Here is a 23,736-nt window from a genome sequence, read left to right as displayed (position 1 = left end):
TGTGTTTCTTACCAATTGAAGTTTTGCGGCAACCCTGTGTCGAACAATTCTATTGCCACCATTTTTTCAACAGCATTTGCTCACTTCATGTCTCTGTGTCACATTTTGGTAATTCTCATAATATTTCAAAGTTTTTCATTATTATTATATTTATCACGGTGATCTGTGATCAGTGATCTTTGATATTACTACTGTAATTGTTTTCTGTTCATTTAGTATTTTTTAAAATAAATTTAGTTTATTTTTTATTTATTTATTTTTGGCTGTGTTGGGTCTTCGTTGCTGTGTGCAGGCTCTCTCTAGTTGCGGTGAGCAGGGACCACTCGTCGTCGCGGTGCGCGGGCCTCTCACGGCGGTGGCCTCCCTTGTTGCGGAGCACGGGCTCTAGGCGCCCGGGCCTCAGTAGCTGTGGCACGCGGGCTTCAGCAGCCGTGGCACGCAGGCTCCAGAGCCCAGGCTCAGTAGCTGTGGCGCACGGGCCCAGTTGCTCTGCAGCCTGTGGGATCTTCCAGGACCAGGGATCGAACCCACGCCCCCTGCATTGGCAGGTGGACTCCCAACCACTGCGCCACCACAAAGTCCCTGTATTTTTTTTTAGAAGTTTTTTTTTTAATTTATTTTTGGCTGTGTTTGGTCTTCCTTGCTGTGAGTGGGTTTTCTCTAGGTGCAGTGGGCGGGGGTTACTCTTCGTGTGGTGTGTGGGCTTCTCATTGTGGTGGCTTCTCTTGTTGCAGAGCACGGGCTTCAGTAGTTGTGGTGCATGGGCTCAGTAGCTGTGGCGCACGGGCTTAAGTTGCTTCGTGGCATGTGGGATCTTCCCAGACCAGGGCTCGAATCTGTGTCCCCTGCATTGGCAGGCGGATTCTTAACCACTGCACCACCAGGGAAGTCCTAAGCATAGCTTTTATATGCACTGGGAAACGAAAATATTCATGTGACTCACTTTATTGCGATATTTGCTTTATTGCAGTGATCCTGAACCAAAGCTGTAATATCTCCGAGGTATGCCTGTAATCCAAAAGAAGGCAGGAGAGGAAAAAAAATAGAGAAGAATAAAGAAACAAAGGAGACCAACAGAAATAAACAATAAAATGGTAGGGAATTCCCTGGCGGTCCAGTGGCTAGGACTCAGCGCCTTCAATGCCAGGGCCTGGGTTCGATGTCAGGTTGGGGCACTAAGATCCTATATGCTGCTCAGCATAGCCAAAATAATAATAATAATAATGATAAAATGGTAGACCTAAATTCAACCAAATCAAACTTTGAGATGATGACAGTCCCAGCAAACATCATTATTGCCATCTTGTGAGAAACCTTGATGCAAAGGCACTTTGTTAAGTGATGCCCAGATTCCTGACCCAAGGAAACCACAAGATAATAGAGGTTTGTTGTTTCAGCCATTAAATGTGGGGACAACTTGTTACGCAGCACTAGATAGCTAACACAGTGCCTACATTTGGAAAAGAGTGTGCCACCACCTGGGTCCTGTCCAACATCTCTGGGTTGTTTAAGACCTCTCGATGAACCTATCTCACTCCTTACTCTCATCAGAGACCCGACTTCACTGTCCTGCTCAAGCATGGCCAAGTTATATCGGCCACCCAATGGCCCATAATGGGTAGGTGAAGAAGGGAGGATTTGATCCCAGGACTGTCTCACTCCAGATCTTGAGTGCTTGGTCATGTTGTCATGTATCTTGCTTCTCTAGATATGGTAGGAGACAAAAATGAGACATGTCTTAAGAATAATAACCAGTGGTCCAGTGGTTGGGACTCCGCACTTTCACTGCTGAGGGCCTGGGTTCAATCCCTGGTTGGGGAACTAGAATCCTGCAAGCCATGCGGCACGGCCAAAAAAAGGGCTTAAGTGGGGTCAGCCATGGGCAGAGAGACATCTTGGGACTCTGGTCTTGAGATGGGCTGGGACCTGGGACCCTTTGCTGCAGTGCTTACGTCTGGACAAACCTCGAGCAACAAAATACAAAGAAACTATATGGGACGAAAAATAACTGCGTGCATGCGCAGTTGGGGAAAATTATGCACAAAAAGATAGAAAAGACTAAAACAACTCAACTGCCACTTCTGAAGAGCCTGGACCAAAAACAGGACATTGGGAGCAAAAGCACGGGTACTGAGCATGCCCCCTACACACAACACTGCCAGAGGGGAGGGCAAAACACCTAAGCCACCCCTCCAGCTCGACCCCTGGACACACCCTTATCCTCACCGCATATAAGAACAAGCTTCCCCCCTTCAGGGAGCAAGAAAGCAAGGGGACCTGTTGCTTGTTCTTGCCCCCCCCACCCCCCGCTGCTGCAGCGGGGGCCCCAATAAAGCCTTGCCTGAATTTTTTGTCTGGCCTCTAGTCAATTTCTATTGATTGGGGAAGGCCAAGACCACTGGTCGGTATCAGTCTGAACCTGCATCTTGTAACAAGAGTCGAAACAAACATTTATTGAGTACCTATTACCTGCAGGCTCTGATCTAAGCACTTCACACACATGAATGCCTTTCTTTCCCCAGCAACTCTAGGAGATGAGGACTGTTTTCTTCCCATTTCCTAAATGAGAAAAGGAAGGCACCCAAAGGGTGCATATCTTCCTTGAGTACCTGGCAACAAAGTTTCTCTTTTGATTCTGAACTCTGTTTAGAAATCTGGATGTTTTTAAGTTACTGTTTTTCTTCAAATATCACCATCATGAAGTCAGATAGAAAAATAAGTAGCTCAAAGGAAAAAGATCTGGAAGAATATATTGGGTTAGCCAAAAAGTTCATTCGGGTTTTCCCCGTAAGACGTTATGGAAAAACCTGAAGAAACTTTTTGGCCAATCCAATACATCAAATTTAATGAGGCTTATCCTAGAAGCAGGGCAATGAGGAGTTACCATCCCTTCCTTTATTATTTTTGTGGTTGTTGTTGTTTTTAATCATACATGAAGACCTAGCAAAAAGATTCCCCAAAAGGCAGGCATATGGGAAAGAAAATGTGATGCCCCATCCAAATCCCCCCTCCCCCACAAGGAACCAGAACTGTCCATGGTTTGCACACCCTGTGTCCTCTTTCCTGCAGTTTACGAACACCTCTATGGCCACAGGCAAAACTATAACTTAAGGTTTTATTTTCCTAGGTATATAAAGGCCTCCTCTTTCTAAAACAAATATTTCTTAATGTTTAACTTTTTTTTTTTAAGAACAAGCACACTTAATTTTTGCAATCAGAAAAAAAAAGGCAGAGTGTCCTGTTTTTTTAGGGGGGCTATCCACAAATTTGAAATTTCAAAATGTGAAATATAAAGAGACGAAGTCACCTGGCCACCCCAGCTCCCAGAGCTAAGTGTACCTCATGAACTTTCCCGATACTTTCCCTGTGAACTTTCAGGAATGTGGGATCAATAATTAACTGTGGGTATTTCTGCTGCCAGGAGCAGACACGGGGCCACCAGGCCCAGGGCTGGAGCAGAGAACTGTCTTCCCACAGTTAATGCCTTAGGAAAAGCAACATAACCAAGGTGGTGTGGTCATCAAAATAGCTACATGCTCCTTGGAGGGTTACTATGTTTTGCATCCTCTAAATCCCATAAGAATATAATGCAAGTCACATATGTAATTTTAAATTTTCTAGTCGTCACATTAAAAAGGCAAAACAAAACCGGTGAAATTAATTATAATAATTTTATTTAGCTCAATAAATCCAAAATACCATTTCAACATGAAATCACTACAAAAAGTCAATGATGTGTTATTTCACCTAAATCTTCAAATCCAGCGTGCATTTGACACTGATGGCACATCTGATTAGGACCTGCCACGTTTCAAGAGCTCAAATGCCACATGTGACCAGTGGCTACCCTTTCAGACAGCCCAGTTCTAAATGGTTTATCTATATTAACTTACGGGACCTTCACAATAACTCTATGCCCATTTCAGAGATGGGGAAACTGAGGCCCAGAAAGGCAAAGAAATTGCTCAAAGAGCTAGGAATGGGCTCAAACCCAGACTGTCTGGTTCCAACGTGTGCCCTCTTGACCCTTATACTTCTCATCGTCAATTCCAGCTGCAAGGAGCATTGCGGTCAGCTGGCCTGAGTTCAAGTCCTAACTGTGCCACCTATAAGCCAGGTGCCTGCATGATTTGCTTAATTGCTCTGAAATTCAGATTCTTCATCTGAAAAAGGGATACTGGCACCTAGCCAGAAGGCTGAGGGATGACTTGATAGCCTAAAGCCTGGAGGACACCCCACAGAGAGCCTGGTGCCCACCTGGCCCCTGGGTACACTCAGGCTCTTTTAGCCGCTGTGATTTCTCCACTCACCAAATTCATTTGAGCAGAGTCCCAAACAAGCTACCCAACTTTTGCACATAATGCATTCTTGGAAACGTGTTTGAATGTGACTTCGCAAAACTTGAACAATAGATTTCTGTGCTGTAAAGGACGTTCCATTTACTAAGGACTGCACAAATTATGAAATCCTAAATTACTTCTCACCTCTTAGGTGTCATTGTCAAAGACAGATATCCACGGTTTCGTACATGTTATTTTAAAACGTAATTGGATTTGTCTCGTTGTGTATTTTCTTGGTTCTCATTACAAAAGTTATGGATGCTTGTTGCAAAAAAAAAACGCCCAAAATTCGATTGTTAGGGAAATATGCCATGTCGAAAGTAAAGGTGGTGTGGAGATCCACATGCAGAAATGCACACAAATGGTTTGTGTGTGTGCCCAGGGAGGGTCAGCGAGGCCCCAGCTGTCAAAGCATCAGAATACAGAAGTTGAAAGAGACAATTAAAATAGCACACAATCTTCTGAAATTTCATGGGCGCGTGCACACACACAGGAATAATGAACTACGAGGATGAAAAAAAAATTTCTGTTATTAATAATAAAAAACAAATACTGATCAACCATGATAGAGAAAAGATAAATTATCTTAGTATTCTCTCTATAGAAAATATTACAAATCATTGTCATATGAAGAGTCAATTAAAGAGTACATAGCCATAGGACTTCCCTGGTGGCGCAGTGGTTAAGAATCCGCCTGCCAATGCAGGGGACACGGGTTCAAGCTCTGGTCTGGGAAGACCCCACATGCCGCGGAGCAACTAAGCCCATGTGCCACAACTACAGAGCCTGCGCGCCTAGAGCCCGTGCTCCGCAACAAGAGAAGCCACCGCAATGAGAAGCCCGCGCACCGCAACGAAGAGTAGCCCCCACTCACCACAACTGAAGAAATCCCACGCGCAGCAACAAAGACCCAACGCAGCCAAAAATAAAAAATATAAATAAATAAATGTATTTTTAAAAAGAGTACGTAGTTATAAAATGTGGGAAAAAAGTTTGGAGAGGCATGTCTGATAGCTAATTAATAAAAATATTTTGTTGTTTTAAAAAAATAGCACACAATGCTTTAGTAGGTGTTGTCGAGTTGCCCTCTCCAAAGGTTCTACCAAGGGATGCCCTTTCCAACCAACGGTTTGGAGATTTCCCATTTCCCAACATCTCCAATTCTGGGCATCCCCAAATTTCTTCATTTGGCTAAACTGAGGGGGGACTTCCCTTGCGGTCCAGTGGTTAAGACTCCTCGCTTCCACTGTAGGTGGCACGGGTTCTATCCCTAGTCAGGGAACTAAGATCCTGCATGCCACGCAGCATGGTCTAATTAATTAATTAATTAATTAAACTGAGGGGGAAATTGACTAGGTTGCAAAAAGTACACACATGCTCCAATCGGGTCCATTTCCTCCACAATTAAACCTATGGTCACCCAGCATACGCCTCAAAAGGTTCAACTAAAGATCAAGTTTTCTTGCTTTGGGCATGAGCTTCCCCTCCCTCCACTCTCCCCCCTGCTCGCTAAGCCAGAGCCATGGTGGCCTATAGATTGCTGCAATAGACCCTGCCCCTTCCCACCTCAGGGCCTTTGCACTTGCTGCTCTTTCTGCCCTGCACCTCTTCACCTAGTTAGTTCCTATTCATCCTTTGGAGGGCCCCCTTGAGCAGGTTCCTGAACCTGTCTTCCCTTTTGTAATAATATTACCTCCCTTATAGGATTGCTATGAGGATCAGATGAGATACATAGTTCAAAACACTTGACACAGTGTTTCAGAAAGTGTTAAGATTTTAGTTCATTGGGACTTCTCTGGAGGTCCAGTGGTTAGGGCTCAGAGCTTTCCTACCATGACCCACAGTTCAATCCCTGGTCAGGGAACTAAGATCCTGCAAGCCACGTGGAGTGGTCAAAAAAAAAAAATTCAGTTCAAGAGGCACCTCCTCCATGAAGCCCTCCGTGACCACCCTACCCAGTTCAGGGTCCCATGTGTTATCCTTTCTCATGGCTCTCTCAATTTCTCTTTTTTGGTACATATCATAAATATAATTAAATAACTACTTGTGATATCATCTGCTTCATGTTTCTCTTTCCCATTAAGACCATGACTCCAGAAGGGCAGAAATGGTGCCAGACACCACGCCTGCCGGATAGGAGGCAACTGATGCATGTTTGTCAAATTAATGAATGGATGGATCAAATGGGCTCCATCTTTGACTCAATTATACTGAAGTGTCAGAGGCTACACTTCTTATCACTGTTATCAGCACATCCATTTTCTCCCTTTCCACACCTTTTTATAAAGACAAAGGATAAAATGCAGAAATGTTCACACCACTCACTGTACAACCAAGCTACATCTGGCCAGACAGACCAAGATGGCCACAAAGCTCAAACAGAACTGTTGGTGGGTAGGTAGCGCCCCCATGTGTTCGCTGGGAATCTGTTTTTCTGATCATCTACAAATGCCAAAATTGAATACTCAGGTTGTATCTTTATTTGTCCTTCTGAATTGACCCTCACCCTTCTCCCCCTGCTCTGTGCCCTGACAGGCTAACTGCATGACTGGCTCCCTTACCTTCCTTGCCTGCTGGTGCAGCCAGTGAGAGGCTCCAGCAGGAGATGGGAGGGGAGGAGGGGAGAGAGGGCAGGGTCTTTATTCCCCTCTCCCTAAACATGGTCTGGATCTAGTGACTCAATTGGCGGCAGAAGTGATGCTACGTGACTTTCAAGGTGAGGTCTTGAAAATATACAATTTCCACCTGGCTTTCCTTCTCTTGGGTTGCTTGCTCTGTGGAGGCCAGCTGCCAGGTTGGGAGTATCAAGCTCAAGCAGCCCAAGTAGGGAGGAATTGAGGCATCCCGCCAACAATCAGCACCCACCTGCCAGTCATGTGAGTGAGCCACCACAGAAGCAAGATCCTCCAGCCCCAGTCAAACTTTCAGATGGCTGCAGCCCCAGTCAACATCTTGACTACGACCTTATGGAAACCCTGAGCCAGAAAGCTCAGTAAAGGCATTCCTGGATTCCTGACCCACAAAAACTATATGAACTGATAAGTGTTTATTGTTTTAAGCCATTACATTTGGGGAGAATTTGTTATGCAGCAATAGAGAACTACAACACCTGGTAACAAGAGTCCCAGGCTCCCACCTGTACCTGGAACTCTCTTCTCCCACATCCTTCAGGTCTCCACTCAGATGTTACTTCCTGCAGGCTTCCCTAAACTCCCTTTACCCGTCCCCCTGCCCCAGTTCATTTTTCATCCTGGCATGTATTCTCTCCTACCTATTACATATTTGTTTCTTGTCTGTCTCCCCCACTAGAATGCTAGCTTTATGTGGGCAGGGATCTTTGTTTTCTTTGATGCTGCGTCCACAGTGGAACAGTGCCTGGCACAGAGTAAGCTCTCACTGTGGTGGGAGCAGACCTGAGTTGTGTGGGGGCTGGATCAGACTCCCACCTGTTTCCTGCCTGCTCTGTGCACCCCCTGACCAAGGAGTGGGACGTAGCTGTGACCTCCCCCTCCACTGGGTAAGTAGTAATTGGCAACTATACTGGGAGAGCCCCTCCACGCCTCCCTACTTCCCTCAGAATAAAATCCCAGGTCCTCTGTGCTGCCTATTCCCCCCCACTTCCCTGCCTGAAATCCCACCACTCAGCACAAAGAACCATGAACTGTTTACATGCACCCCAGGGAGGGGTGCATAGACCCCACAAACAAAACTTTGGGGTTCAAGTAGAAAACATTAGAACATTTTTTTAATCTTTTTTTTAAGTTTGCTAAGGAATATCATTATGTAATAAATACATTATTATAAAGTGATCTACAGAATCTCTTAGTATAACTGTATTTGTATATAATTTATAAACAAATATCCCTCTGGGGGTTGAGATTCAACATTTTTACTGATAGAGGTGCATGTTGAAAATGTTTTAAGAGTCATTTATCCTAATGCAATTTTGCCACCCCCAGAGGACATTTGGTAACGTCTGGAGACATTTTCAGTTGTCACGACTGGGGCACGGGTGCCACTGGCATCTAGTGGGTTGAGGCCAGGGATGCTGCTAAACATTCTACAATGCACACGGCAGGCCCCCACCGCAAAGAACCATCCAGCCCCAAATGCCAATATTGCTGAGGTTCAGAAGCCCTGATCTAAAGCGCTAGACTCTCTTGATTCCGGGGGTTTTGCACGGCTAGCTGCTTCCTTCCCCCACTCCGTTCTTCACCTGCTGAGACTTCACACTTCCAGGACTCCTCCAAGAAGACATTTCTGATGCGGCCAGGCTGGGCCAGAGCCCCTCCCCGCCTTGCTGGGTTAAAATTGTCCTGGCCCCCCCGGGTTCTCAACCTTCCGTTTTACAGTGCAAATCCCCTGGAACCCCTAGACAGCCCGATTCTGCAGGACGGCTAGGGACCAGGAATCAGTATTTGTAGCAAGCACCCCCTCCTTCCCACCAACTGCCTGCCCCTTCATATTTTGCACATAGTAGGTGGCCCAGGGACTAGTTGAATGTCTACAGCATGCCGGGAGCTACTAAGTGCTCTACCCGGGGACTCGAATCCTGGCACACGCGCGCGGGCACACACACACACACACACACACACATAGACACACACCCCAGGATGTAGCCACTATCATCATCCCCATCTTACAGAGGAGTAAACTGAGGTTCAGAGAGGGGACGTGGCGAGGTAAGAGGCTCAAAGCGAGAAAGGGGTCCAGGTCCTAATTAGCGCCTGATTCCTTGGGGAGGGGAGGGGACAGAGCGATGGACTGGGGGAGCGCGAGCTAGCGGGGGCCGGGAGGCACACCGCGGCCTTCAGATGCGGCCCCGCCCCCACGAGGGACGTGAAGACGCGGACCCCGCGCAGCGTGGGGACATGTGACCGACTGCAGAGGCCGCGCCGCCTCCCCCGCCCGAGGTCTGCGCGCTCCGCCGCAGGGTGCAGATCGGGGGCGCCCGCCTGGGTTTGGGGCGCAAGAGCAGAGGTGGAGCCAGGGCGGAGCCAGCGCGCCCCGTCCCCCCCGTTTCCAATCGAAAGCGAAACGGAGGGCTGGAAAGGAAGGGCGGAACCGGCCTGGAGGCCCCGCCCCCTGCCCTAAGAGGAAGCTGGACAGACGGGCGCGCCCAGGTAGGGGGGCGCTGAGCGCCCAGTGCGGACCCTCGCGGGGACCTGCGCCGCCACCATGTCTCAGGAAGGTGTGGAGGTAGGAGAAGGCTACAACTGGGCCGGGAGCCCGCGAGAGATGCTGGGGAGGAGCCGGGGGCGCGGAGGGGGCTTCGCAGTTCCTGGGGACTCCATCCGAAACCTAGACCTTCCCCCGGGCTGGTACTCGTCCCCCTCAGAAAGGAGAGTGACCGCCACATGCCCCAGAGCGAAATGCGGCCTCCTCGAGGAAAAGCGGGGGCTGCTGGGTCAAGGGTCAGAGGCCAGGGGTTACCTGGCCGGCCTCCTCCCTTAGCCTGGGACGTTCGCCTTAGTCCGCTCCCTCCCCCAGTGCCCTGGGGACTTTGGCTTTTTCCAGGAAATGCAGTAGAGGGATTGGGGGGGTGCGGTGCGGAGGCTAAAACCAAGGGTCAAGTTCAGGCCGTGAAAAAGGATGCCTAGGGATGGGGGAGGGGCAATCGCGCCTCTCCTTCTTCCATCTGAGCCCCTCTCTCCCCACCCCAGCTGGAGAAGAGCGTCCGGCGCCTCCGGGAGAAGTTTCATGGGAAGGTATCCTCCAAGAAGGCGGGGACTCTGATGAGGAAATTTGGCAGCGACCATACCGGAGTGGGGCGCTCCATCGTGTACGGTGAGCTGGCGGGGGGTCCTCACTGCAGGGGGTTCCGCTGGGGAGCGGGCAGGGGGTGTGGTCTCTGCTGAGGGTAGGAAGAGGCGATGAGATCATCTCTGGGGGGTGGTCTGTATGGGGGGGGGGGCGGGGGGCTCGGGGGGGGGGGGGGGGGGGGGCGTGGGAGGGCGGGGGAGGGGGGGGGGGGGGGGGGGCGGGGGGGGGGGGGGGAGGGGGGGTGGTCGCTGCTGAGGGTAGGAAGAGGCGATGAGATCATCTCTGGGGGGTGGTCTGTATCGGGTTCGGGCCCTGAAACTCCCACAAGATCTTTCAAAGGCCTTTCACTTACACTCTCTCCCCACCAGGGGTAAAGCAGAAAGATGGACAGGAACTGAGTAATGACCTGGATGCCCAGGTAAACTGCGCCCTCCCCTCAAAGGACGTGGTAAGGGGAGGGAGAACAGAAGGGTCAGCCTCATCCATGGCGAGCCCCCTCTGTGCCTTGTCAGTCCACAACTCATGGTCTAGCCTCATTCACTTATGCACCTCTCAGTCGTGTATCTGGCCAGGGAGCCTGCAAACAGTAGATGCTCATTACATGCTGACTGTATTAAATGGAAGAGAGAGACAAGAAACTAAGCAGTGAAACGAATCAGGATTGTCATTATAGAGGAGCCAAAGAGATCAGGGAAAGCTTCCTGGAGGAGGTGGTACCAAGTTCTTCAAGACTAAGGAGGAGTGATCTCTGGGAAGGGGAGGGGTTGGAGAGGGGCTTCCTGGAAGAGGGGGTGGCATGACAAAAGGAACACACAGACAGGCTGGGTTGAGCAGGAGATCAGAGAGGAGAGAGGGGCAGGGGAGCCCATGTGAATGAATGAATGAATGAATGAATGAAAGGCTTTGCATGGCCACTTTGTCCCTTAGATGGCTTTGGTGGCTGGTGTACTGGTTGGCCTGCCTGAAAGACCCAGCACAGAGTTGTTAAAGAGCATAATAAAGTATGTATTATACCCTTAACATTTATATATTTACAGTTATACATATAATGAGTATGATAAAAATAGCAGAGTATCATTGATTGAGCACGTCCCCTGCAGCAGGAATTTTACCTGTTGACTTATTTCATTGCCACAGGTCCTGTGAGACAGGTCCTATTACTTATCATGTTCATTTTACAGATGAGAAAATTGAGACACAGGGTGATGAAGTCACTCACCAGGTTCATGCTGAATGCAGGTGGCAGCTGGGATTTGAACCCAGGCCACCAAGAGTCAGAATCTGGGCTCTTAGATGTCCCTCATTAGGAGGAGTGGCTTGGCCACACCCCCACAGCTGGAAGTGATGAAGCCAGGGTTTCAACCTGCATCTATCTGAATCCAGAGCTCAAGCACTTAACCTAAAGCAGCATGGCCTCAAAGAGGTGACCTGTCACAATGCCAGCAAGTGTGTGGCATTCATTGGCAGGAAGGGAGCATGGGGTCCAGCCTGTTCCGCCATGCTCACTCAGGCAAGCCCTCTCCCGGCTCTGGGCCTCAGTTTCCCCATCTGAGCAATGGGGATGACAGGTGTGCCCACCTCCCAGGGTTGCTATAAGGACAACTGAGGTCATACATCGTGCCCTCAGGAAGTGTATGCTGCTCAATCAACTCCTCCTGAGTTAGGGACACTCTACTCTTATATGGGGCCAGAACCCTGCCTCCCCGTGCAGAAGCCTGGCCCCCAGAAAAGAGGCGTGAACCACATCTCCAGTTTCTGCCCCTGGTGTTTCCACCCAGGACCCCCCAGAGGACATGAAGCAGGACCGGGACATCCAGGTGAGTCCAGGATGTGGGACAGGGAGGTAAGCAGGGAGGACATCCATGGGGGTGTTCATAGGTAAGGAGGAGGGACATTGTAGGGGCAGGAAGGGGAGAAGAGGGCTGACCACCCTCTCCATTCTGCAGGCGGTGGCGACCTCGCTTCTGCCACTAACAGAAGCCAACCTACGCATGTTCCAACGTGCCCAGGAAGACCTCATCCCTGCCGTGGACCGGCAGTTCGCCTGCTCCTCCTGTGACCATGTCTGGTGGCGCCGCGTGCCCCAGCGGAAGGAGGTGATAACCCAACCTCTGACCTTGGTTCTGTCCCGGCTCTACTCCAAAGCCCCACTCTCGGTGTCCAAACCTCTGACCCAAGAACATCAGCCTCTGAGAGCCCAACCCCGGACCTGCAACCTCAGAGATCAACCCCAATCTCAGACCCTAACCCCAACGCACTGAGCTGGACTTTTCAACTTGACATTCAACTTGAGAAGCTCACCTCTTATCCCAGAACCTGACCTCTGACTACACAGTTTGACAGCTACCACAGAAATCAAACCTGACCCCCAAACCACAACCCCAAATCTGGCTTCTGAACCCCCTGACCAGTGGTATGCTTCTGGTAAATGCCTAATAACCGGCTCTCGTGGGGCGAAGGCACCCCCGGATTTACAGTGTTTGCCAATTTCCATAGTGTAAATCTTTTCGCTCTGGCTAACATCAGGCTATCACTGCTCACCTCTGACAGCAAGCCTGCTCCTCTCTCCGCACCCCCAGGTGTCCAGATGCAGGAAATGCCGGAAGCGCTACGAGCCAGTGCCCAATGAAAAGATGTGGGGCGTGGCTGAGTTCCACTGCCCGAAATGTCGGCACAACTTCCGGTGAGGGCGCTGACCCCACCCCCACCCCCCATCCTCGGCCCTGCCCCACCCCAGCCCTGCCCCTCCCTGCCCTGGCCCCACCCTGGCCCAGTTGGCCCTTGGACCCTCACGGCCCTGCCCGCCCCCAGGGGCTGGGCACAGATGGGGTCCCGGTCCCCCTGCTACGGGTGCGGCTTCCCCGTGTATCCGACACGGATCCTCCCTCCACGCTGGGACCGGGACACAGATCGCCGCAGCACCCACACCCACTCCTGCTCGGCTGAGGACTGCTACAATCGGCGAGGTGAGGGCCTGGTGCGTCCCCATGGCCTACCCCACCCCCCCCATTCCGGGCAGTGTACTTGGCTCTGACTGACTCCTGGGACATACACTTCTGAGGCTTTAAGAACCAAGGTCTCTGCCTGCTTCTTCCACATACCTCCTACGGCCTCAGTCTTGGAGGCCTTTTCATCTCCCACTGTAACGGCCCCTCCTTCCACATCTTCCACGGTCCTCCAGCCTCCTTACCTCCAGGTCACTCAGGACCCCTGCCCCTCCTAACACCCACCTCCCATGGCGTCATCCATCTTCCATGTTTCCTCGCATAAAGTTCTGTGGTTTCACTCTGGTGGCCCACACCCCAGTGTCCTGTGGACTCTGCCCCTGTGGTCTCTGTGTTCTTGACTCCTGTTCTGTCCTCTGTAGTCTCAGGTGACGCCCATGTCCCTGGGTCTCCTGTGGCTTCAACACCTGTGACTTTCACCTCTGAATCTCCTGTAGCTCTGGCCCCAGAGCCTGTGGCCTCAGCCCCTCCCCTCCCCAGAGCTCCCCGTGGCCTCAAGCCCCAGGACCTCAGAACCTCTCCCTCCCCAGAGCCCCACGTGCCTGGGACGTCCTGCGCACACCCCAAGAGTCGGATGCAGAACCACCTGCCCAAAGTCCTGCACCCCAGCAACCTCCACATCAGCAGTGGCTCCACTGTGGCCACCTGCCTGAGCCAGGGGGGCCTCCTGGAAGACCTGGACAACCTCATTCTGGAGGACCTGAAGGAGGAGGAAGAGGAGGAGGAGGAGGGCAGGCATGGGGAGTGACCCCTGCCAGGTGCAGATGCAAACCAGACACGGTCTGTGGATATTTTGTGTTGTTATAAAATATGAGCTCAAACGGAGATCTAAATGCCCTTGGGGAGCCGTCTGGGTCCAAGATATTGGCAGGGGGGTTCCTGGGTGCTGTTTTCAGGGTCCTGGGGAGCAGATCCACAACGAGAAGAGGTCTGTGGGACACAGCCCACACTGAGTCACAAAGGAGGTGTGGCCAGGACAACTTGGGCTCCTGCTGACACACATCCCCTGTGACCTGGGGGACAGATGAACAGATGGTCACGGCCTCAGGGGCCTGATCAGCATGGCAGCCTTCTTGAGAGAGTAAGCCCCACCACGAAACTCGGCCCAATAAACGCCGTCCTGGTAACGGCTACGGTAGTGGCCACCATGATGCCACACACCATTGAGGTTGGAGTGGGCACAGGCATGGTACCACCAGCCTCCCCGCTGGTACAGGGCGCAGTTACCTGAGGGAAGAGAGAATCCATGTCTTCTCACCAGAATAAAAGCCTCTACCAGCACCTCACTAGTACAAGGCTTTTACCAGGCATCCTCTGTCCCCATACTTTCTTCAGAGTAATAGCCTTAATTCCTTTCTTATCCCCTTACCAAAGTACAAGTCACATTTTCTCCACCCTTTCTGCAAACTAGGAGCTTTACCTCTCATTCCTTTATCAGGGAAAACAACCTTCTCTACTTCCTTTCTAGAATAAGAGTCCTAGCTCATAGCTCCCCCTATTCCCCACCCCCCGTCCCCCCACCACCTTTCACAAAGGCAGGAATCCTCTTACTGCCTCATCAGAGAATGAATCTGGACTCTGCACCCCCTACCAGAATAAGAGTCCTGTCCTCCACTCTCTTGTTTATCCTGATCCTTACCAGAGGGAAGTCTTACCCCACCCCCTTTCATTTCCTCACTAACAGTCTCCTACTCCCTTCCCCCACCACCACCAGAATAAGAGCTCTTTACCAGAATAGGAGTCTCGGTCCCTATCCACGGTGCTGAAAGGCTTGTCATTGTGCCAGGATAGAGAGTCTCCAGCATCTCCATGGTAATGGCCAAGCCGTAGGCGGTAGTGGTCACTCTCAGGCTCCAGGGAAAAACCATCATAGTGGGCACGTGCCCTGCGGCCTCCCCAGTCCTCAAGGAGCACCAGTAGCTCATGGTCCCCATGGCTGGTCAGCTGATGCACAGGTTCAAGGCCCAGCCAGTATTCCCCATCAGGCTGCCCAAAGCCCGCCTGGCAGAGCAGGAAAGTCAGGGAGTCAGAAGCAGGTCCCCTTCCCCTGCCCAGCCTTGCCCCAGCCACCTGTGCCCACCTTGTAGTGCTGCCAGGTAGTGAAGAAGTTGACGGAGCCATCTTGCCGCCTCTGGATCACAGTCCAGCCTCCACCCTCCAGCTGTTGCTCACACCATGCTGACATCACATGCCGGCCCACTCGTAGCTCATACACTCCGCTCCGTCCATGGCCTGCCTGGCGGGCCTCTGCACAATCCCGCCATGGGCCTACGGGCACAAGGATATGGGATAGGCACAACCTGGACAAGTCAACCCTTTACTGGAGTAAAAGTCCTGATTCTCACTGGTCCCCTTACCAGAACAGTCGAACTGCCTCTCCTATTCCCCTCTCCAGAATAAGAGCCCCAGTACCCCTTTTCTTACCTAAATAAGACTCTAAGTCATTCTTCTCTCACTAGAGCAAATGTGGAGCCTGGGATTCTTAAATTCTCCTTCTGTGGTCTCCTCATCAGAATAGAGGTCTTGAACATGGCCCTCTGAATTCCCTCAAATTCTCACCAAAGTAGCAGTCCTGAATCCCCTGCCCTCTTGTCAAAGTAAGAGTACCTCTCCTTATTTTCACACCACAGTAAGATTTTTGGTCTTTATCAAAGTAAGAGCCATATCTCCCTGTTCCATTATCAGAATAAAAGCATCATTTCCTCCAGTCCCCCCAGCATGAGAGGAATCTGGCATTAAAGTCCTGACTCATATTTCCCTCTATTCATGCTGCACTGGGAATCTCCTGGCTCCTCACACCCCCAACAGCCCTGCCCTTGTCTTACCTGCTGGCTTGGTAGAGACAGCAGGGTTCCCTGAGGGCACAGGAGAGGCCAAGGGCCCCTGCGGTCTCAGGGTCTGGTCTCTCTGGGATTCTGGGGATGAGTTTAGCCTCCTGCTGGTGTCATTGGTGCCACCTACCAGACTGACTGGAACCACAGGCACCAGGGGCGGTGGCAGGACCTGGGGTAACCAAGAGAGTTAGATGTGATTGCACTAACCCTTAGCCCAGCACGCTCTGGGCTCGTAAATCTCCCAGCACCCAGATGGGAAGATCAAGCAGGGGCGTGTATTGATCCTCCCAAGCCTAACTCTAGTAGTCAAGAAGAGACAGAGCTGGGCTTAAACTCCTGCTCTGGTGTTAATAGCTTAACCGATATGTGCCTCCAAACTTTTCTGTGAAGTAGGGATAATATGAGTACATCCAGTATTGAGTACTCACTCACTGAATCCTCCCAACAACCCTGTAAGTTAGGTACTGTCACAAAGCAACAATTGCTTATTCAAAACCTAGGGCGAGACATAATCCAGAATTTAGAATAATAAGGAGTTAGAAACAGTAATACAGGGTCTACCTTTATATTACCTAACACCCCCAACGAGGTCTTTGGTCTTTATCCACATATTAATAATATGCTTGATTATAGGATCCTATGAGTATTCATATTAGGTAGATAAGTAAAGACTTTAAGTAACTACCAGTTGCGTTTTGACCCAAATGAGTTACTGGGGAAGAGGTAGGGGGTCCGTTTTTGGAGCTTTTTGTATTTCGGAACTGAGAATCATGGGGTTGGGACTTCCCTAGCGGTCCAGTGGTTAAGATTCGGTGCTTCCACTGCAGGGGGCACCGGTTCGATCCCTGGTCGGGGAACGAAGATCCCGCATGCCCCGCAGCGCGGCCAAAAAAAACAAAAAACAAAAAACAGCATGGGGTTTCAGGAGGCCCATCTACTGAAGATGCTCACAAGAAGTGGCTGCTATTTGGGGAGGGGGATAGTTTCAGAGTTACCTGCTGCTGCTCGCCCGCACTCCCCGGACACAGGCGTTCCAGGCGGGAGATGAGGCCACTCTGCTGGCTGACCAGCTGTGCCAACTCGCGGAACTTGACGTCCAGCTGGTGGAAGCGGGCGGCGGCCCGCTGCGCCTCGGCCGAGGCGTTCAGCACGCGCTCCCCAAGCAGCGCCAGCGCGGCGGCAGGCTCCGCCCCCAGGCCTAGCCCCGCCCCCGGGCCCGCCTCGTGCTGCAGCTGCGCGCGCAGCTGGCCCAGGCGCGCGCTCAGGCCACGGCTCTCCTTGCGCAGCGCACGCACCTCGCCGGCTACAGCGCCGTCGGCCGTCGCCAGCCGCTGAAGTTCGCGCAGCATCTCCTCGTGGCGGCCCACTCGCACGCGCAGCGCCGCCACGTCGCTGACGTTCACGGCCTCCGGAGTCGGGCGCGGAGCCGCCGGCCCGCTCCAGCACACGGCGCCTGTGAACTTCTGCGGGGGCAGCACGAAGGTGTAGGTGCAGCGCGGGGCGGCTGCGCGCGCCCACCAGGCGTCCAGCAAGAGCAGCAGCTGAATCGTGAGCAGCCGGGGTGCCGACATGGCGGACCTGCAGGCAGAGGATGCACGAGAAGGAGGGGGCCCCGGAACCCAGGCTCGACCCCCGACTCTCAAGCTGGGCCAAACCTATCTGGTCCCACGCGGGAATGCACATGTGTACACCTGCGTAGATCAGGGTCCACACACGCCCGCCTGCATCCCTTTCCCTGCCCCAAGGCTGGAGATACTCCAATAGAATCCAGCTCTGGCCTCGCTACTGAGTTCCAGGCGCCCTGCGGGTCAGTATGTCTCGTCCATTCATTCAGCAAGCATTCCCTGAGTGCTTACTGTGTGCTGGCCTCAGTTCTACGCGCTGGGAATACAGTTGGAAACAAAACACAAAAATCCCTGCCCTGGTGAGCAAGGACCAAATAAACTTAGAATTAATAGAGTGTATTAGACAGCCCTAGGTACTAAAGATAAAAGGTACTTTTAGTAAAAGACAGAGGAGAATTCCCTGGGTGTCCAGTGGTTAAGACTCCCAGCTTCCATTGTTCGATCCCTAGTCTGGGAACTAAGATCCCGCAACCTGCACGGCGCGGCCAAAGAAACAAACAACAACTACAAAAAAAACAAAACAAAAAAAAAAAACAGTAAAAGAGATATGGGGATATGTGCAGGGGCAATTTGAGAGGAGGGAAGACCTGGAAGAGTGACAGTTTTGAACAGACATGAAAGAGGTGAGGGAGGAAACCATGGGGGTATCTGGGAGAAAAGAGGTCCCTGGCAGGGGGAACAGAAAGTACAAAGGCCCTGAGCTTGGACCATGCCTGATGTATTAAAGGAACCTGGAGGAGACTGGAGCAGAAGCCATGGGAAAACAGGTGGCGAGGGTGAGGGGAGATGAGGGGAAAGTCTCACTAATTCAGTCTAGTAGAGGACACCCTATTTCCCAGGTCCTCAGACCAAAACTCCAGAGTCATCCATGTCTCTTCATGGCAGATGGAACCCATCAGCCAGGCCTGTCAGCTCTTGTGTTTAGACCCTGAATTCCTCCACATTCCCCCCCATTCTCACTCCCTCCCATGATCCCAGCTCAAGACACCATCTGGATTTCCTTAGAGCAGCTGCCTGCCAGGTCTCCAGGCTTCCATCCTCAGCCTCTGCTCTGTTTCTCCCACAGTGGCCAGAGGATACCCGTGAACACCCAAGTCAGGTCACGTCCCTCCTCTGCTCAGGACCTCTGTGGCTTCCTCCTCACTCCGAGGAAAAGCCCAAGTCCTCGCTGCAGCCCACAAGGCCCTGCATGCTCTGCCCAGCCCCCTCCCTGCCCTCCCCTCCTCCCATTCACCCTCCCACCCACCGCACTCACTCTGCTCAGGCACCCTGGCCTGGCTGTTCCTCAAACACACAAGGGACCCTCCAGCCTCAGAGCCTTTGCACTTGCTGTTTCCGCAGCCTGGAATATTCTTCCCTGAATTTATCACAGCTCCCCTGTCTCTCCTTATTCAGGTCTCAGCTCAGCTGTCTCCTCAGAAGCCCTCTTTGAGGGACTTCCCTGGTGGCACAGTGGTTAAGAATCCGCCTGCCAGTGCAGCGGACACGGGTTCGATCTCTGGTCCGGGAAGATCCCACATGCCTCAGAGCAACGAAGCCCGTGTGCCACAGCTACTGAGCCTGTGCTCTAGAGCCCGCGAGCCACAACTACTGAGCCTGCGTGCCACACTACTGAAGCCCATGCGCCTGGAGCCCGTGCTCTGCAACAAAAGAAGCCACTGCAATGAGAAGCCCGTGCACCACAACGAAGAGTAGCCCCTGCTCACCGCAACTAGATAAAGCCCGCGTGCAGCAAAGACGACCCAACACGGCCAAAAATAAATTTAAAAAAAAAAAGCCCTCTTCGGCTACCCCACTTAGAGTTGCCCTGCTTGGGCACGCCCTAGCACAGTCCATCTATTTCATTTTAGCATTTATCACTCTGCAATTGCCTTGTTTGTTTGCCATTGTTTATGATCTGAATTCCTCCACCAAAACATCAGCTCCCAGAGGCTGAGCCTGGGTTTTGTTCACTGCTCTGTCTGCAGCGCCTAAAACAGTGCCAGGTGTCACACACACCCCGCAACACCCACATGCCCCGGGTCTGCCCACATGCCCCGCCCCCACCAGGTGTTCCCTGGCTCCCACAGGTGAGCTTATACAGGTGTCCTCGCTCAACAGTGTATACTTGTGGCCACCAACCCACGGCCCTGCAGGATCCACACGCGGGCCTCCATTGTCTTCATTCCTGGGGTTCACACACTAGCAGGCTGTCTGATGGGGAAACACATCCCTCCCACGTGCACATGCCAACATTAAGAAAATGTTCCACATGTCCACATTCTGGCCCTGTCCACGCCAAGATCCACCATATCCAAACCCACACATCCTGGTGGCCACACAGGACCATGTCCTGCAGGCTTCACTGTCACACACATTGCCTTGTTCACACACTCTACAAACATTCCTTGAGCACCTGTTGTGTGTCAGGAGCTGTTCCAGGAGATGGGGACACAGCTGTGCCCAACACAGACAAAACCCCTGCCCTCGTGGAGCAGGTTGGGAAAACAGATGGTGGGTAGGCCAGAGGTAATTGCTTAGTAGAGAAACAGGGAAGGTGGTGGGAGACCTGGGCTGGGGGGGCATTTTAAATAGAGGAGTCAGACCTTACTGAGAAGATGACACTTGAGTGAAGACCTGAAGGAAGAGAGAGAAAGGGAAGAGCATTCAAGCAGAGGGAACAGCAAGTGCAAAGGCCCTGAGGTGGAACCTTATTTGATATGCCCAAGGAATAGCAGGAAGCCTGTAAGGCTGCAACAGAATGAGTGAGGGGGAGAGCAGGAGGAAGTGAGGACAAGGAGGTGATGGGGGCAAAGTGTGCAGGGCCTTGTGAACCTTGAGGAGGATTGGGGGTTTTACTCTGAGTCATGTGGGAACCATGGAGGGTTCTGTGCTGGAGAAAGGCACATTCACTACTGTACTCACACCCCAAGCACTAGCTACCAAGGGCAGAGCAGGGTCCTCTCATTGCTGCCCCCCACCCGAAGACATCAGGCCCTCCACAGCAGGGATGGACCAAACCCGTTGGAACTAGAGTGTGTGTAACATCCACTGCCTTCCAGGATCTCAGCCTGGGGTAAAGAGGAGGTCTGGGGAGTCCCCCAGCCAAGCCAAGGCCCAGGTTTCCCAACAGACAGATTCAGCCTCCACCTGCCCTCCCACCCTCCTGCGCTCTCACCTCTCACGACCAAGACCCTGAGTTCAGCAAGGCCCGCAGCAGACACAAGAAGTCCGAGGAGGAGCTGAGGGTCCAGCAGGGCCTCTGAACTGGAGAAGGGGAGAGGCTGGTGGGAGAGCAGGAGGGAGGAGGCTTGGTAACCACCCAGAGCCTGGGACTAGAGCGGTGATGCTGAGCCCAGGAGCTCCAACTGTAAATATTTAGCATTCCCTATGTGAGAACTGAGGCAGAATTGCCAGACCCTCCTGCCCAGGCCACCAGAGCCTGATAACACAGTTCAGTGCCCTGGACGTTCCCCCCACAGCAGAGCACAGAGCGTGGGAGGCTGCAGGCCCAGGGAGGCTGGGTGGATCCCAGCCTCAGACATAGACAGACAGACACAGACACACAGACACACACACACACACACACACACACACACACACAGACACACACACACACACCACAGAGAGCAACAGTAGCGAATATCAGCGGTACCTGCTGCCTGTCAGGCATGACTCTAAACTCCACATTTTTTTTTAAACTCTACATTTTGTATCTCATTTAATCCTAGCAACCAGAGCTGGTTTCTGTATGTAGCCACATTTTACAGCAGAGAACGGAGACTCAGAGAGGGTGAGCAACTTGCCTGTGGTCACACAGCCAAAGAAAGGATCGGCAATGAGATTCGGCACAGGTAACATGGCTCCAGAACTCACACACATATACCACAACAGTCACACACACACCTCTGTGTGTGCACATAACAGTAGAACACAAAGACACACACGGATACCCAATGAGACATGCAAACCACTGCACAAAGCAGCAAAGATAGACAGATGGAATCTGTGTGTGTATGTGTATGTGTGTGTGTCTGTGGATTTTCCTGGCACAGACAGTTACAACAACATAACTGGAGGGAATTCCCTGGGGGTCCAGTGGTTAGGACTCAGCACTTTCACTGCTGGTGCCCAGTTTCGATCCCTCGTCTGGGGACTAAGATCCCACAAGCCGCGTGGTGCAGTCAAAAAAAAAAAAAAAAAAGACACAACTGGAAATAGCACAGATTTGGGAAGCAACTGTGTGTTCAAAATGTGGTCACAGGACTTCCCTGGTGGCGCAGTGGTTAAGAATCCGCCTGCCAATGCAGGGGACATGAGTTCGAGCCCTGGTCCGGGAAGATCCCACATGCCTCGGAGCAACTAAGCCCGTGCGCCACAACTAGTGAGCCTGCGCTCTAGAGTCCTCGAGCCACAGCTACTGATCCCACGTGCCACAGCTACTGAAGCCCGCGCGCCTAGAGCCCACACTCCACAGCAAGAGAAGCCACCGCAATGAGAAGCCCGCTCACCACAACAAAGAGTAGCTCCCACTCGCTGCAACTAGAGAAAGCCTGCGTGCAGCAACGAAGACCCAACGCAGCCAAAAATAAATTAATTAATTAATTAAAATAATAATAATAATCCGCCTGCCAGTGCAGGGGACACAGGTTCGATCCCTGGTCCAGGAAGATCCCACAGGCCGGGGAGCAACTAAGCCCGTGCGCCACAACTACTGAGCCTGCGCTCTAGAGCCCGCGAGCCACAGCTACTGAGCCCGCGTGCCACAACTACTAAAGCCTGTGCACCTAGAGCCCGTGCTCCACAACAAAGAGAAGCCACCACCATGAGAAGCCCGCGAAACGCAACAAAGAGTAGCCCCCGCTCGCCGCAACTAGAGAAAGACCACACGCAGCAACGAAGACCCAACGCAGCCAAAAATAAATTAATTAATTAAAAAAACAACAACAAAAACTAAAAACAAAATGCGGTCACACACCACGACTTAAAGGAAAATACCCCGTGGGCTGAGCGTGTCTGTAAATCTGCATCAGGCACGTACACACCCAGGTACACGTGGTCACACACTGGCAAGCGCAGAGACACAAACCAGGCACACGGCGAGCCCCTGATACCCGCCCACAGCCCCGCGCAAGTTTCCATTTATCTCCCACACACACTCTCACATCCTCACACAGGTCAGGTCCTGCAGGGCCGAAAACAGACAGAAGTAACCCACACAATCATGTCTCTGAGGAACAAAGTGACTCACGTAGAGCCCCCACCAGGCTAGGGTCTCCGACTTGTAAGAAGGCCTCCCGGACTAGCAGTCTCCTCCCAGTTCCTACAGTCCTGAACTCGTAACCCGAGTGGCCTCCCGGGCTGAAGGAGGAAATGGTCGTCCCAGATCTGAGAGAGGCTGCCAGGCTGGGCTCCCGGCCTGGGCTGGAGCCCCCCCCCACGCTGGGCCCCCTCCAGCTTCCCCCACTGGCAGCAGAGAGAGAAGAAACCTCATAAGTCAAGGAGAGGGGATGACAGGAGGGAAAGAGAGTCAAAGAGACAGAGAAGGAGAAATGTCTGGGAGATCAGGAGAGAGATGGGAGATGGGGATAGAGATGAGAAGAGAGAAATGGGGATAGGGACAGAGAGAGAGAGAGAGAGAGGAGAAAGATGGAAACTTACAGATGATGAAGGAGACAATTTTTGGCAAGTTCAAAGCTGGGTAGAGGGAGACAGAGACAGGGAGAAGACAGGGATGGGGACGGGGAGACAGAAGGGGGCAGAGGAGAAAGAATTGGAGTAGGGAGACAGATAGGAGAGGGGAGGCAAAGGGTGGGGAGACAAATGGGGGAGGGGAGGCAAATGGGGAGGGGAGACAGATGGGGGAAGGAAACAGATGGAACAAGGAGAGAGATGTTGGGGGATCTCTTCCCCCCACCCGAAGGTTCTGGGGAAGAAGCCAGAGGCCTGAGGCCAAGGCTGGGGCTTTGAGCGGAAACTGGGAGGGGGTGAATTATTCACGAAGCTCCCGCCTTGCTCTGAATTTCCCGAAGGTGATGTGGAATTTCCATCCCTCAGCCCGTCCGCAGACAGGGCCCCCGCGGGGGACAGCTGGTCCTCAGGAGCTGGGGCCCAAATGAGCAACTGCCAAGGTGCTATCCCCTTTTCAGGCCCCCAAGTGCCTGGCGCCAGTGTGCCAAGTACTGTGCAT

The 23,736-nt window shown here is 52.2% G+C and overlaps 2 protein-coding genes across 4 annotated transcripts; one reads left to right on the top strand and one right to left on the bottom strand.

Moving 5' to 3' along the window:
- Positions 1–9,210: 9,210 nt before the first annotated feature.
- SHFL (shiftless antiviral inhibitor of ribosomal frameshifting) lies at positions 9,211–19,012 on the top strand. Of its 3 annotated transcripts, XM_007104310.4 has the most exons (9): positions 9,290–9,539; positions 10,004–10,127; positions 10,472–10,521; positions 11,882–11,920; positions 12,050–12,199; positions 12,683–12,786; positions 12,915–13,069; positions 13,639–13,888; positions 18,963–19,012. In XM_007104310.4, exons 1-8 carry the CDS (start codon positions 9,519–9,521, stop codon positions 13,854–13,856), a joined length of 861 nt encoding a protein of 286 aa, XP_007104372.1. In that variant the 5' UTR covers positions 9,290–9,518; the 3' UTR covers positions 13,857–13,888; positions 18,963–19,012. The 3 variants fall into 3 exon arrangements, with proteins under 3 accessions (XP_007104371.1, XP_007104372.1, XP_028355520.1); XM_007104309.2 differs by lacking the exon at positions 18,963–19,012 and having other exon boundaries at positions 9,211–9,539; positions 13,639–13,929; XM_028499719.2 differs by lacking the exon at positions 18,963–19,012 and having other exon boundaries at positions 9,290–9,463; positions 13,639–13,929.
- Positions 13,892–17,513, bottom strand: ANGPTL6 (angiopoietin like 6). Its single transcript, XM_007104311.2, has 5 exons — positions 16,938–17,513; positions 15,934–16,111; positions 15,189–15,376; positions 14,839–15,109; positions 13,892–14,335 (listed from the first exon to the last, which is right to left on the bottom strand). The coding sequence occupies exons 1-5, from the start codon at positions 17,511–17,513 to the stop codon at positions 14,145–14,147; spliced, it is 1,404 nt and encodes a 467-aa protein (XP_007104373.1). The 3' UTR covers positions 13,892–14,144.
- Positions 19,013–23,736: the final 4,724 nt, after the last annotated feature.

Source organism: Physeter macrocephalus, chromosome 2, assembly GCF_002837175.3.
Source record: "Physeter macrocephalus isolate SW-GA chromosome 2, ASM283717v5, whole genome shotgun sequence".
NCBI classification, from domain to species: Eukaryota; Metazoa; Chordata; class Mammalia; order Artiodactyla; family Physeteridae; genus Physeter; species Physeter macrocephalus.
The sequence above is the reverse complement of the archived record's forward strand: the minus strand, read 5'-3'. Positions and strand labels throughout refer to the sequence as shown.

What these genes read in the sequence shown, in the direction of transcription:
- ANGPTL6 (XM_007104311.2), bottom strand. Translation starts at nt 17,513, where the DNA reads ATGTCGGCACCCCGGCTGCTCACGATTCAGCTGCTGCTCTTGCTGGAC. An exon ending in GTGCGGGCGAGCAGCAGCAG is followed by an intron (nt 16,112 to 16,937) that starts GTAACTCTGAAA and finishes TGGTTACCCCAG; the next exon opens with GTCCTGCCACCGCCCCTGGT. An exon ending in GGACCGAGACTCCTATTCTG is followed by an intron (nt 14,336 to 14,838) that starts GTAAAGAGCTCT and finishes CTCTTCCCTCAG; the next exon opens with GTAACTGCGCCCTGTACCAG.
- SHFL (XM_007104310.4), top strand. Translation starts at nt 9,519, where the DNA reads ATGTCTCAGGAAGGTGTGGAG. An exon ending in TGTCTCAGGAAGGTGTGGAG is followed by an intron (nt 9,540 to 10,003) that starts GTAGGAGAAGGC and finishes TCCCCACCCCAG; the next exon opens with CTGGAGAAGAGCGTCCGGCG. An exon ending in AAATGTCGGCACAACTTCCG is followed by an intron (nt 12,787 to 12,914) that starts GTGAGGGCGCTG and finishes GCCCGCCCCCAG; the next exon opens with GGGCTGGGCACAGATGGGGT.